This window comes from Cervus elaphus, chromosome 22 (assembly GCF_910594005.1).
Source record: "Cervus elaphus chromosome 22, mCerEla1.1, whole genome shotgun sequence".
NCBI classification, from domain to species: Eukaryota; Metazoa; Chordata; class Mammalia; order Artiodactyla; family Cervidae; genus Cervus; species Cervus elaphus.
The window spans coordinates 18,187,187-18,201,380 of record NC_057836.1 but is presented as its reverse complement, the minus strand read 5'-3'; the positions used below and the strand labels follow the sequence as shown (position 1 = coordinate 18,201,380).

Here is a 14,194-nt window from a genome sequence, read left to right as displayed (position 1 = left end):
TGTGCAGTGTGTTGTGAGGGTCGAGAGTAAAGGCTCTATAGTATACTGCCTGGCTTCAAACCCTGTCCCTTCATTAACCTGCTGTGTGACCTTAGCAAATTACTTCACTTCTGTGCATTTTAATTTCCTTGTCTGTAATAATTATACCCTAAGGCAATAGTAAGGATGAAATAACATTTGCTAAATAAATCTAAGATGCCATATTTGTTGTTGTTGTTTAGTTGCTAAGTTGTGTCTAACTCTTTATGACCCTATGGACTGTAGCCTGCTAGACTCCTCTATCCATGGGATTTACCAGGCAGAATACTGGAATGGCTTGCCATTTCCTTTTCCAGGGAACCTCCCCGACCCAGGGATTGAACCTGGGTCTGCTGCTGGGTCTCCAGGCAGTTTCTTTACCACTGAGCCTCCAGGGAAGCCCAAAATGCCACATACAAATATACATATATAATACTTAACCTTAATCTTCATTGTTATCATTATTACCATTATTTCTAAGGAGATAAACACAGGGGTTCAATTTCAGGTGATTCTAATTTGGTCCTGGATACCATTAATTGAATAAAGACTATGGTGGCCTTGTCAGAGCATAATTCATTCAATTTGGAACACCTTAAGTTCCAGATGTCCAAATAGACCTGCTTATGAGTATAAATTTAGAGAGAAATGTATAGATGGGAACATATTTACTGGCAGCTGAGAGAAAATGTCCACTGAGGAGATGAGAAAGCTGAGGACAGAACTTTGATTGGGGAACAGGTGACAGGTTCTGATAAAGTACCGTCAGGCAGAAAGGAGGAGAAAACAGGGGAAAAAGAGTATCTCATGTATCAAGTGTGACAGATATCAAAGAAGAGGTCTGTTTTTCATTTTGGAAATAGGAAGTAGATATATTAATAGTCTTTACCTAGAATCACTTGAAACAGTTGGGGCAGACTCCAGATGGCAGTGGGTGCATATAGTGCTAAACTATAGAGAGAATGAACACACATTATCTGTGGGCTCCAATGTTATGGATAATATAGGAGAAATACTGAAAGGATAGAGTAATCATGCTCCAGAAATTATGGGTTCTAGGAGGCAAAGTTCCAGAATTATCTGACAGGGTAGTCCGGTGAAGGATGGGAAGGTCTGGAAATTGTTAAGCCCAACTCCAGGCAGACAATCCAAGAGGAATGAATGGCTTCCCTTTCTCACTTTTGACTCCCTGCCTCACTCCCATTAGGAGGGAAGATTTTGGAATCGTGTTCTCTCTCACCAAAATATTATTTTTCAGCCCACAGGGAACCCAGACTAGTTGGAGGGGACATTCCCTGCTCCGGTCGTGTTGAAGTGAAACATGGCGACACTTGGGGCACCGTCTGTGATTCTGACTTCTCTCTGGAATCGGCCAACGTGCTGTGCAGGGAATTAAAGTGCGGTTCCGTTGTTTCCATCTTGGGGGGAGCTCACTTTGGAGAAGGAAACGGACAGATCTGGGCTGAAGAATTCCAGTGTGAGGGCGACGAGTCCCATCTTTCACTCTGCCCCATTGCACCCCGCCCAGATGGGACGTGTAGCCACAGCAGGGACATTGGAGTAGTCTGCTCAAGTGAGACCCAGACAACATTTTCATTTTGTCCCCATATTGTGAAGAGGGTAGGGTAAGGTAGTCACAGACATCTTGTTAAAGCCCTGTCTCCTTCCAGGATACACAGAAGTTCGCTTGGTGGGTGGTAATACCCCGTGTGAAGGAAGAGTGGAGGTCAAGATTCTTGGGACCTGGGGATCTCTCTGCAACTCTCACTGGGACATGGAAGATGCTCACGTTTTGTGCCAGCAGCTTAAATGTGGAGTTGCTACTTCTATCCCAGGAAGAGCACCTTTTGGGAGAGGAAGTGGACAGCCCTGGAGACACATGTTCCACTGTACTGGGACAGAACAGCACATAGGTGATTGTTCTGTAACTGCTCTGGGTGCATCACTGTGTCCTGAAGGGCAAGTGGCCTCTGTAATCTGCTCAGGTAAGAGAATAAAGGGCAGCCAATGAGGAGCCTCTCCCATGGTGGTGTGCCTTAAGAGTGGGTATAAGGGGGGGGGGGGAAGGAGAGAGTGGGATGAACTGAGAAAGCAGCATTGATGTATATACACTACCATGTGTAAAAGAGATAGCTAGTGGGAAGATACTGGTTAACACAGAGAGCTCAGTTCATTGCTTTGTGATGACCTAGAGGGGTGGGATGGGGGTTGTGGGAGGGAGACTCACGAGGGAGGGGATAAATGTATACTTACAGCTGACTCATGTTATTGTACAGCAGAAACTAACAACTAACACAACATTAAAAAACAATTGTACTCCAATAAAAAATATTCTATGATAAACCATGATGGAAAAGAGTATTAAAAAAAGAATATATACATATATATATATATATATGTATATATATATATATATATGTATATATATATAACCAAATCACTTTGCTGAATTAACAGGAATTAACAACATTGTTGATCAACTATACTTCCAAAAAGGAGCGGGTGTACCTATAGTAAAGAATGGGAGTAAAAGGAAATGATCTACTTTGAGAGATTATGAGAAGTGTACCAGAATATTAACTTGTATTTTTAGTGGGAAAGTAAACTTGATTTTCATGGACCTCATAGTTAATAGAGCTTATGTGTGTGGGTGAGTCATTCAGTCGTGTCTGACTCTGCAACTCCATGGACTGTGCCCACCAGGCTCCTTTGTCCATGAGAATCTCCAGACAAGAATACTGGAGTGGGTAGCCATTCCCTTCTCCAGAGGATCTTCCTGACCCAGGGATTGAATCCAGGTCTCCTGCCTTGCAGGCAGATTCATTACCATCTGAGCCATCAGGGAAGACCATTTAGGACTTACCATGTAACTTCTCAGGCTTCCCAGATGCTGCCAGTGGTGAAGAACCCAGCTGCCAATGCAGGAGACATAAGAGACACAGGTTTTCCCTGGGTCAGGAAGATCCCCTGGAGGAAGGCATGGCAATCCACTCCACTGTTCTTGCCTGGAGAATCCCATGGATGAGGAGCCTAGTGGGCACAGCCCATGGGGTTGCAGAGACTCAGTCATGACTAAAGTAACTTAGCACAGGCACACATGTGCTTTCTCAGAGGATCTGATTCATTCTTAGCCTGGTTGACCCAGACATCTTTCTCTAAAGCTATGTTTGTCCTGAGTTCATCCATCTAGCACACCAACTGACCTCCTCTGTTCATTCCATCCTTTTGTATCTCTTGTGATGAATAATGTTTGGTGCTTGCAGGAAACCGGAGTCAGACACTATATCCATGCAATTCAACATCTTTGGATCCGAAAAGCTCTGTTGTTTTGGAAGAAAATGGTGTTCCTTGCATAGGTGAGAATTGGTGACTGATCTATGAAAATGATCTCCAAATCCTCAGAAATGCATTTATCACTGTTTCATTTGCTCTTTCAGGGAGTGGACAGCTCCGCCTGGTAAATGGAGGTGGGCGTTGTGCCGGGAGAATAGAGGTCTATCATGAGGGCTTCTGGGGCACCATCTGTGATGACAGCTGGGACCTGGATGATGCCCACGTGGTGTGCAGGCAGCTGGGCTGCGGTGTGGCCATTAATGCCACGGGTTCTGCTCATTTTGGGGAAGGATCAGGGCCCATCTGGCTGGATGAGGTGAACTGTAATGGAAAGGAATCTCGCATTTCTCAGTGCCGTTCTCATGGTTGGGGGCGGCAGAACTGCAGGCATAAAGAGGATGCAGGAGTTATCTGCTCAGGTGAGTTCTGGAAAATTACAACTGGTTACAGTTATGGAAGAAATGGCTGAGGTGGAGTGGTGGGTGGGGAGGATATTAATGTGAGTAAACTCCTTGAACTACAGGTTCAGAGGGAACACTTGTGAGATTCAGGCTGCCAGAAGTGTGGATCTGATGCATTAGTACTACCTCATGTGCAAGGTGGGCTATGCTGGTGGTTCAGTGAGTAAAGATGCAGGAGACCTGGGTTTGATCCCTGGGTGGGGAAGTTCCCCTGGAGAAGGGAATGTCTACCCACTCCAATATTCTTGCCTGAAGAATCTCATGGACAGAGGAGGCTGGTGGCCTACAGTCCATAAGTCGCAAAGAGTCAAACATGACCAAGTAACCAAGCACACAGACACACATGTGCAAGGGAGTATGTAGTATGATATCAGAAAGAGGAAAGTTCAGAAGTGAGGTTGCATGTCATGAAAATGACAGTAAAAGTGATAATGAGAAATTCTTTTATAAACATATAGGGTGCTGGATGTTGGTTAAGGATTCAGTGTACCACATGATGATCACTGTATTAATGAAGTAGATTAAAAAGGATAAGAAGAGGACTTCCCTGGTGGTCCAGTGGTTGAAAATATGCCTGCCAGTACAGGAGACACGGGTTTGATCTCTGGTCTGGGAAGATTCCACATCCGCAGGGCAACTAGGCCCATGTACCACAACTACTGAGCCCACCCTCTAGAGCCCATGCCCCTCAGAAAGAGAAGCCACCAAAATTAGAAGCTCACACACTGCAACTAGAGAGTAGCCCCAGCTCATTGCAACTACATGAAGCCCATGTGCAGCAATAAAGACTCAGGATAGCCAAAAATAAATAAAACTTTTTTTTTAAAGGAGAAAAAGAAATACATTTGGTAACACATTTTACAGATAGAAAGACCACCATGCCCCCAAGTAATTTTTCATGACAAAGAATCACAATGAGACACTGCTCTTGTTTTGTATACATGATAAAATATTAGAAAGCATTGTGAACTAGAAAAATGTACTCGATTGTAATGTATTGGGGAAAAAAATGGTGCTATGACTTAGCAAGTGAAAAATTCTATATGCCAGATGTGATTTTGCTCTCACGTTTAATAACATAAAATCTGGAAGAGGACATACAAAACAAAACTATCTCAGCTGGTAAAGAATCCATTTGCAGTGCAGGAGACCCCGGTTTGATTCCTGGGTCGGGAAGATCCCCTGGAGAAGGGATAGGCTACCCACCTCAGTATTCTGGTCTGTATAGTCTCTAGGGTCACACAGAGTTGGACACAACTGGGCGACTTTCACTTTCACTTTTCAAAGTGTCAGAAAGGGAACTATTGTATTTTAAGGTAATGTATACAAAGCATTGGTTTTAGTGTCTGAATATCTCACTAAATTTTAACTGTCAAGGACAATTGTCCAAAATTGAACAGAACAGGGTTACAAAGTCAAAATTATGGTAATTTAGAGAGAAAATACCCAAACTTTGTAATTCATAAAAGGCTCTGAGTAAGCTTTTGATTGAGATTTAGATGTCAACTTAGAGTCACTGCCGGCATTTTGAAGTGAAGTTGCTCAGTCGTGTCCGACTATTTGCGACCCCATGAACTGTAGCCTACCGGGCTCCTCCGTCCATGGGATTTTCCAGGCAAGAGTACTGGAGTGGGTTGCCATTTCCTTCTCCAGTGGATCTTCCTGACCCAGGGATCGAACCCAGGTCTCCCACATTACCGTCTGAGCAACAAGGGAAGTAGAGGTCCCTAATTATAAAATCCAAGACCAAAAAAACCAGAAAGTATTTATAGAACAAATGTTTTAAGAAAATCTACCAAATCATCATGAAGTTACCAAAGAATTTCTAATAATGGCATATCCTGTTAGATCATGTTAGTGTTACTTGCTCAGTAATGCCCACCTCTTTGCCCATGGACTGTACCCAGCCAGGATCCTCTGTCCATGGAATTCTCAGGCAAAAGATAGCCATTGCCTTCTCTAGGGGATCTTCCCAACCCAGGGATTGAACCCCAGTCTCCTGCACTACAGGCAGATTCTTTACCATCTGAGCCACCAAGGAAGCACGCTGACCTATTTTTAAAAAGACGCACACATCAAAGTAAATGAAGAGAGTCCTCTGGATCTTCAGGAAAGATGCAAAACTGCTATTTATTTCACTCCAGAGTTCATGTCTCTCAGACTCATCAGTGACACCGGCAGCGAGACCTGTGCAGGGCGCCTGGAAGTGTTTTACAATGGAGCTTGGGGCAGCGTGGGCAAGAGTGACATGTCTGCAACCACAGTGGGGGTGGTATGCAGGCAGCTGGGCTGTGCGGACAGAGGGAGTATCAGACCAGCACCTTCAGACAAGCTGGAGAAAAGGCACATGTGGGTGGACAACGTCCGGTGTCCTAAGGGACCTGAAACCTTATGGCAGTGCCCATCATCTCCGTGGAAGAGGAGACTGGCCAGCCCCTCAGAGGAGACCTGGATCACATGTGCTGGTGAGTATCCATGGGCCTGCATGACAATCTCATTCTGTTGCTCCACTATCATCTCCTGATCTAACTCAGTGAGCATGAGTAAGGTTTGGTTAACCCTTATTCTACCTGGATGATGTAAATGGTTTTATTTAATTTGGCCTTTGGATACTCAGGATCAGTGACTATTTTCTCAAAGACGATCATACTCTGATGGCCTTCTCAAAAGTTTTATTCCGTTGTGCTTTCTCTGTGAACAAATTAGGATCAGAGAATATATAATTCAGTATTTGACTATTGAGTTGCTCCATTTGTCTTTCAAATAATATCTTGTTACACTCAATGTAAGGAGAGAAGCAGTCAGAAAGATCAATCCTGAATTATTTCCCTGTTCTACACCTTCTTAAACTGGAAGAAGATTTCTATTTATCTAGTAGTTTGAGAGGATTTATACTGAGTTGGCCAAAAAGTTCATTTGTCTATAATTATGGAACAAAATTTTTGACCAACCTAATACATTTACAATGCTAACTTTATCTCATTGACATTTACTAAGTCACACTACCGTTCTAATGTCCAGGATGAAATATTTAATACACCCAGTTTGTTGGAAGGACATGCACTTCCATGAAAGATGAATGTTGTAAAATTCCAAATGCACATTCTATAAGCAAAGTTTTAAAACAGATTTTTAAAAAAGAGTTTCAAATTTTTCTTTTCTCCCGTGACCTCCTAGGAGCTTTTATCTTCTCAGTAATGATCAAGGTGTCTCTGATTTTTCAGATAAAATAAGGCTTGAGGAAGGAACCACTAATTGTTCTGGACGCGTGGAGGTCTGGCATGGAGGCTCCTGGGGCACAGTGTGTGACGACTCCTGGGACCTTAACGATGCCCAGGTGGTGTGTCGCCAGCTGGGATGTGGCTTAGCTCTGGAGGCAGGAAAAGAGGCAGCGTTCGGCCAGGGAACCGGGCCCATATGGCTCAATGAAGTGAAATGCAAGGGCAATGAGTCCTCCCTGTGGGATTGTCCTGCCAAAAACTGGGGACACAGTGACTGCGGGCACAAGGAGGATGCCTCTGTGAAGTGCTCAGGTGAGCCCAAGGGGTCTGGAATCTCCTGCAGCTCGGAGAGGGTGGGCGGGGAAGGGCATTGTGTAAGGACCGGAAGTACCGTCCCAGGGACCTGGTGGGGAGAGAATCGTGCGTGTTGTTATACATTGGTCTTCAGATGGTAAAGAATCCGCCTGCAATGTAGGACACCTGGATTCGATCCCCGGGTTGGGAAGGGCAACCCACTCCAGTATTCCTGCCTGGAGAAGTCCGTGGACAGAGGAGCCTGGCGGTCTACAGTCCTTGGGGTCGCAAAGAGTCAGACAGGCCTGAGCGACTTTCACTGAGGAAAAGCATTTAGCTTACATTTATCCATGTGCAAAGGGAGGAAAAACTAGGGGTCTCTAGTTTTGGGTGGGAAGAAGTAGTTTATTTGGTTGAGAGGCTAAATCCCCAGACAGGAAACAGACATAACTGTTCCCTATGTAACTCCCAGAATTGAGTCTCTTCTCTTTTCTCCTACAGAAATTGCAGAGAGCAAAGGATCACTAAAGGCCACAGGTATATCAAGGGGTTTCTGAGCATGGGACCGATTGTCTGCATTATTTAGAATCCCTCATTAAGATTTTCTGGGTTAGAAGCTCCAAGAAGCTGAAATTCACTTCAGCAATCCTGTATTGACCTAGAAAAGGGATAGTAACTGGGGACCCAGGTCTTTTAGCTAAGATGTTATTACCTCTTGTGATGTTTCCCTGTGCTCAGGTCACTCGTCCACTGTTGCACTTGGAGTCCTTGGGGTCATTCTGTTGGCCTTTCTCATCGCAGCCCTCTTGTGGATTCAGAGGCGAAGACAGAGACAGCGGCTTGCAGGTCTGAGCCAAATTATCGTGTCTCTAATGCTTCTATGGCATAGGAAGTTTCTTGGAATAATACAACAATAAAAAAATTAGATTCAAGTATCAAATGGCCAGAAAGAGGAAACCTAGAAGAGATTTAAGCAGTTTCCCCAAAAGAAGAAACAAAAGTTCAGAGAAGAAAAGGGGCACTGCTCATATTGATGATTATTATAATGTAACTATGGGCTTCCCTGGTGGCTCAGTGGTAAAGAATCCCCTGCCAATGCAGGAGAGGAGGGTTCAATCCCTGGGTCAGGAAGACCCCCTGGAGAAGGAAACAGCAATCCACTCCAGGATTCTTGCCTGGAAATTTCAATGGACAGAGGAGCCTAGCAGGCTGTAGTCCATGGAGTTGCAAAAGAGTCAGGTACGACTTAGCAACTAAAAACAACAGCAAATCGTGTATCTACATCTTTAATTGGGATGTTATAGAATCGATTGTTTAGAATGAGTATGCTTGTGTGGTTCTGGATGAATCCTTTATTGCCCAAACATTTATTTGCTCTTACTCTATATTTATTACTAAATTTACTGTTCTGTTAAGCAACGTGCTAGGTTCTGAAGATGATTCCGACATGGATAATCCAATGTTCTTATCTTTATGTAATTTCCAGTCTAGCCAAAGAGACATATATGTAAACAAATAAATTGCAATGTATTATTATATAGTAACATGAATAAAGAACAAAGGAGGCCCAGAGAATAAATTAACTGAAAAGGGAGTATCGGAGGCTTCTAGGAGATTTTGAGACAAATTCTGAAGATATAGAGCAAAGAACTTAGTGAGGTACATTTCAGGGAGAGAAAAAAATATTTACAAGTGTAGAGAAGCTTAAAAGATGGCACATTTGGTGTTTTGGTGGGGGTAAGTAACAGGTGAGTTCAAGGACAGAAGTTCCTGATGAGGCTGAAGAAAGGGGAAGAAACAAGTAGTGAAGTTCTGTATTGCCTGGTAAGAAGATTAACAGTCATTAAAGTATGGTATAGTGGACAGAGTACTCAGGCAGGCTCTTAGAAAGTTCTGTTTGGACATCTGAGGGGTGAAAGAGAACCACATTATTGACAAAGATAGGATTTTGAAATAGTTGAGATGAAAGATGAAAAAGAGTTTATAGTGAGAATGAACAGGAAAGGATAAGTTTTATAAAGATTTTAGACAAATCTCCAGTGAATTATGTAAGAATGCCGGCTGCCTTGGGAGAGGAAACTGGGTTGTAATAAGATGGCAATTGGATAACTGGTTTAGTTTCATTGCTATTGCATTTGTGTTTGTGGCATCACAAGGGTGAAGCTTCACAGTAGAAGAGAATGGAAACAGGACAAGGGCTTAGGTGATGATTGGATGTGTTTGCACTGCTGGGAAAAAGCACACATAGGGAGGGAATGTTTTATTATGCCCCTCTGACTCCTAACCTATGACCTCTTTTGTCAGTTTCCTCAAGAGGAGAGAACTCTGTCCACGAAATTCAATACCGGGAGATGAATTCTTGCCTGAAAGCAGATGATCTGAACCTATATAATTCCTCAGGTCTGTGGCTTCCTAGAGGGTCCATAGCCCTGGGGTTCAGACTGGTAACTGCAGCTGAGGCTGAGAGGCATTCTACTTCACATAGTAGTGGAAAGAAGTCTCAAACATAATAGGAAGCCTGTGATGCACAAAAGGAAGAAAGGCAGGAATGAACTAAGCATTATTCTTAGAAATATTCATTATTGAATATTTAATAATGAATAAATATTCATTATTGATAGAAATTGCAATCATGAAGACCTCTGGCTAAGAGGTCCATGATAATTTCTGACAGAGGATCTGCGTTGTAGAATATTATGATTTGCACATCTTTATATTAAAACAGAAACTAACCTTCGAAAGATGAAACATTTCATCTCTCTTTCATAATTTCTTCCATTTTCACTTTCTGTTACATTCCTTTCTCTAACTTACATTTTTCTGAAAGTTTAAGCTTTCTATGTCTTTATCCCATCAGAAGCCATTCCTATTCATGGGACTAGCCTAATTTCCCGTTACATAAAGCTTCTTTCTGTTTCTCTGACTTCTGTTTAGCGCCAGAGCACTAATTCTGCCTCTAGGAAGCATAACTCTGCTGGGTTGCAAAAAATATCCCAAGGACTTCCCTGGTGGTCCAGTGGTTAAGACTCTGTGCCTCCACAGCAGGGGGCATGCGTTGGATCCCAGAACTAATATCCTGCATGCCCTGTGGCTAAAAAATACAGTGCAATACAATATGATACAGTAATAATAAACATTTAAAAAAAACCCAATACCACTTTATGAAGACTCAATGCCTTCTCAATATTCCTTACCATCTGAGAGCGATCTGCCTCACTTTTTCAGTGCAAAGGAATTGGTATTTGCCAAAACTAACTCAAAGAAATATATATAAGACATGGGAAAGACTTTCTGTGCCTCTTAATTGACACTGTTTGCCTTCCTAATTGTGAACAGTGTTTTTAAATGTTCAAAGAGCTTCTGAGGCACATGAGGGGAGGTCTGATTTATTTTCCAGTAATTATTTTTTTCCTTTCAGAAAATTCCAATGGGTAAGATGGTTTTAATGTTGCTGGACTAATTTCTGTGTCTAAATCTCTTTCTATTTTTGGATGAAAAAGATCACTTTGACGTACAATGAAAGAAGAAAAAGGGAATTGTAACCTGGTGAGGTAAGAAGAATTTATTCATCGTTGTTCAAAACAGTTACATTCCTTTTGAGAATGCCTCTGGTATTAAGAAGGAAGAGTGTATATACACATGTATGTCCATATATGTTTATGTTTATATGTATATTCAGAATATGCAACAGTTTTTTAAGAAATTAATTTTATTTATTCATTTATTTTTGGCTGTGCCAAGTCTTCATTGCTTTGCGCAGGCTTTCTCTAGTTGCCGGAAGTGGGGGCTACTCTTCACTGCAGTACACAGCTTCTCACTGTGGTGGCTTCTCTTGTTGCAGAGCTCAGGCTCTAGGATGCACAGGCTTCAGTAGTTGCAGCATGCGGGCTCAGTGGTTGTGACATGTGGGCTTAGCTGCTCCATAGCATGTGGGATCTTCCCAGATCAGGGATGGAACCCGTGTCCCCTGCATGGGCAGGCGGATTCTTATCCACTATGCCACCACGCGAGTCCCTGTAACAAATTTTTATAAATGGCTCTTGTCCGTCTGTTAGTTACCTATATCTTAAGCAATAACAGTGGTTTATTATGTTGCTAAGGAGAAGCTGGGGAAGTAAATATGAATAACTCTTCTAAAGATATTATAGGAGTTATTTCAGAAAAGAGGCAACACGTGTGTACAGGTGTATAATGCATGCTAGGATGAAGATAGTGAAAGATACTATAGGTGTATGGAAAGCTTGCCTAAGAGTTTGGAGAGATTGTGAAGATGTGATGATCAAGTTTAACATCTGGTGACTGAAAGATGGGCCATTCTAGGGAAAGGACATGGCATGTACAAAGTGTGGCATGGGGGGGCGGAGCAGGGAAAGGAGGGTGGGATGAATTGGGAAATTGGGATTGACCAGTATACACTGTTGATACCATGTATAAAGTGGATAATGAGAACTGACTGTGTAGCACAGGGAACTCTGCTCAGTGCTCTGTGGTGACCTAAATGGGAAGGAAATCTAAAAAAAAAAGGGGGGATATGTGTATACGTAAAGCTGATTCACTGTACGATAGAAACAAACACAACATTGTAAACAACTATACTCCAATAAAAATAAATTTTAAAATGTGGCATAAAAGAGAATCACACCTTTGGGGAGTGGTAAGCTTTTCATTCAAAAACATTGAAAATACGTTTGGTGACAAGTGGTGTCCTGAGCACTGAAGATGCAGAGATAAAATATACTATTGACAAAGACATGGCTATTTGATGAAAGATCTCACAGTTTCTGTGTGGATGTACAGAGAGGCCGTGTCAGGGGAAGGATGTGATGAGTGTCTAGACAGGAAAGGCTGCATAGAGCCCAATAACAAATGGTCTTATCTGTTGTGTTTCCTATTCATATTTTATTTCAGGGACTGTTGGGGAGGTGGTGGGCTTTGGAAGATTAAGTTCAGGCAAGATATAATCAGATTTGCTTTTATAATTTCTTTTCATAAGAAAAATGGAACAAAAGAAAAAAGTGAATAAGGCAAGAAATTTGTTGTCATACATAAAAAAGAAAAGATGGTAAAATGAATTAGTGGGTGCATTTTCTATTTTGTTAAACAATTTTGGGAGGACTATTCCTCTGGAATGATATATAGCAGAAGTATGGGTTTTTGTAGAGATATTTTATATGGCATATGAGAAATACAGAGTGAGACTAAGAATAAAAGACTTCTTAAAAGTATGTAAACGTAAAATGTTAATATCATGCTTATAGACACGTAAACATAGAGTTGTCATAAACTGTATACAGGATAAAGTGTTAATATATGTATACAATATATATATAATATCATAATATATATATATATAAAAGACTTCTCAGGTGGCTCAGTAGTAGAGAATCCACCTGCTAAGCAGGAGACTCGAGTTAATCCCTGGGTCAGGAAGATACCCTGGAGAAGGAAATGGCAACCCACTCCAGTATTCTTGCCTGGGAAATCCAATGGACAGAGGAGCATGGCAGGCTACAGTCCATGTGAAGAGTCGGATACAACTTAGCAACTAAGCAGCAGCATATATAAGAAGCAATTGTCAAGACAAAGCATGTAATAAATGATTGGGCAAAGGTATGAAAAAAGCAGTTCTCACAAAGTGAATTTTAATGACTATTAATTTTAAAATGCTCACAATGTGTCTGGGCAATTCAAAGTATGATTAACAATGAGCTATTCTTTATATAAATCAGACCAACAAAAACTTAAAGCAGCACCAATGTTTCTTGTTGGTGGGAATACAGAGAAAAATGTAATTTCAAATGTTGCTGTTGGAAACAAAAGGTGCCTTATGCGAGAGAAACTTAAAAACTTTTATTAATTTGAAAAAAAAAAAAACATGCTTCCCAGATCTTTTGACCAAACAATTCTACCCCTAAAAATTTCTTTCATATAGATAAAGCTTTTAATATATAAGAACAAATATACAAGAATTCCCTTTAGCAGCCTTTTTAGTACTGCCCCAGAGCTAGAAACAAAGTGAATGCCAATCAGTGGGGTAGTAGTGGCTAGAAAAGTTATGGTGCAGCCAGCTAAAAAAGAAAAAATCATGCTCAAAATTTAATAACATCATTCCACTATTGTGTTCATGTTACTGAGTACAACTAAACATAATGTTTGCATTTATAAAACTATCGTGTGTGTACAAGTAAAGAAACAATTAAAAATTATAACAGATTGTAAACTGAGGCCTATGAATGACTTTTGGTTAGCAATGTCAAACATATGAGTATTATTCTGATAAATGATATTTATCTCATAAATAAATAGTAACAAATAATAAATAAATAATAGATAACAAACAACTTTTTCCTTAAAGAGTAATCGCTACTAAGTCACTGCTTCAGAATCACACTAAGGTGCATTTTAAAATGGCCTTTCTGTACTGTAGTTCTCTGGAGTAGAAATAATTCTTAAGCACACTGAAGTTTGAAGAGCATTGCATTTAAGTTTTCTGTTTGGGAAAGTAGTATGGTTTTTTAATATACGTGAGTAAGTAAGCAAATGAGTGTGTGTGTGTGAGAGAGGGACAGATGTAATATAATACATTATATTAAATGATAATGTAATTCTTCTACATGTGTGCATGTGCATATGAAGAGAAAAGTAACATTATTCTATTTGTGTCTTTAGTTCAGCTAGCTTGACGAAGACCTGGACTGTTAAATGAGCAAGGATCAACACTGAAGATCGCAATACAGTCCTTTGTCTCCTGATATTCAAAAGACTGCTGCTGAATTTTAAAAAATTAATTTGGTGAATGTGATGACTAAAAAGTTGTAGATAAGATTTTCAAGGGTATTAAGTAAAAAAGAATATTGCTGATTTGAA

The 14,194-nt window shown here is 41.2% G+C and overlaps 1 protein-coding gene across 1 annotated transcript in view; it reads left to right on the top strand.

Annotated features, from left to right (window-relative positions):
- Window positions 1–14,194, top strand: part of LOC122680751 (scavenger receptor cysteine-rich type 1 protein M130) — a 33,800-nt gene extending 19,606 nt beyond the window's left edge. The window contains exons 7-17 of the mRNA XM_043882425.1: window positions 1,277–1,591; window positions 1,689–2,003; window positions 3,282–3,374; window positions 3,456–3,770; window positions 5,957–6,277; window positions 7,037–7,345; window positions 7,829–7,864; window positions 8,066–8,173; window positions 9,632–9,727; window positions 10,828–10,878; window positions 13,997–14,194. Of these exons, the coding sequence (XP_043738360.1) occupies window positions 1,277–1,591; window positions 1,689–2,003; window positions 3,282–3,374; window positions 3,456–3,770; window positions 5,957–6,277; window positions 7,037–7,345; window positions 7,829–7,864; window positions 8,066–8,173; window positions 9,632–9,727; window positions 10,828–10,847 (1,928 nt within the window). The 3' untranslated portion in view covers window positions 10,848–10,878; window positions 13,997–14,194. The remainder of the gene's footprint in view (window positions 1–1,276; window positions 1,592–1,688; window positions 2,004–3,281; window positions 3,375–3,455; window positions 3,771–5,956; window positions 6,278–7,036; window positions 7,346–7,828; window positions 7,865–8,065; window positions 8,174–9,631; window positions 9,728–10,827; window positions 10,879–13,996) is intronic.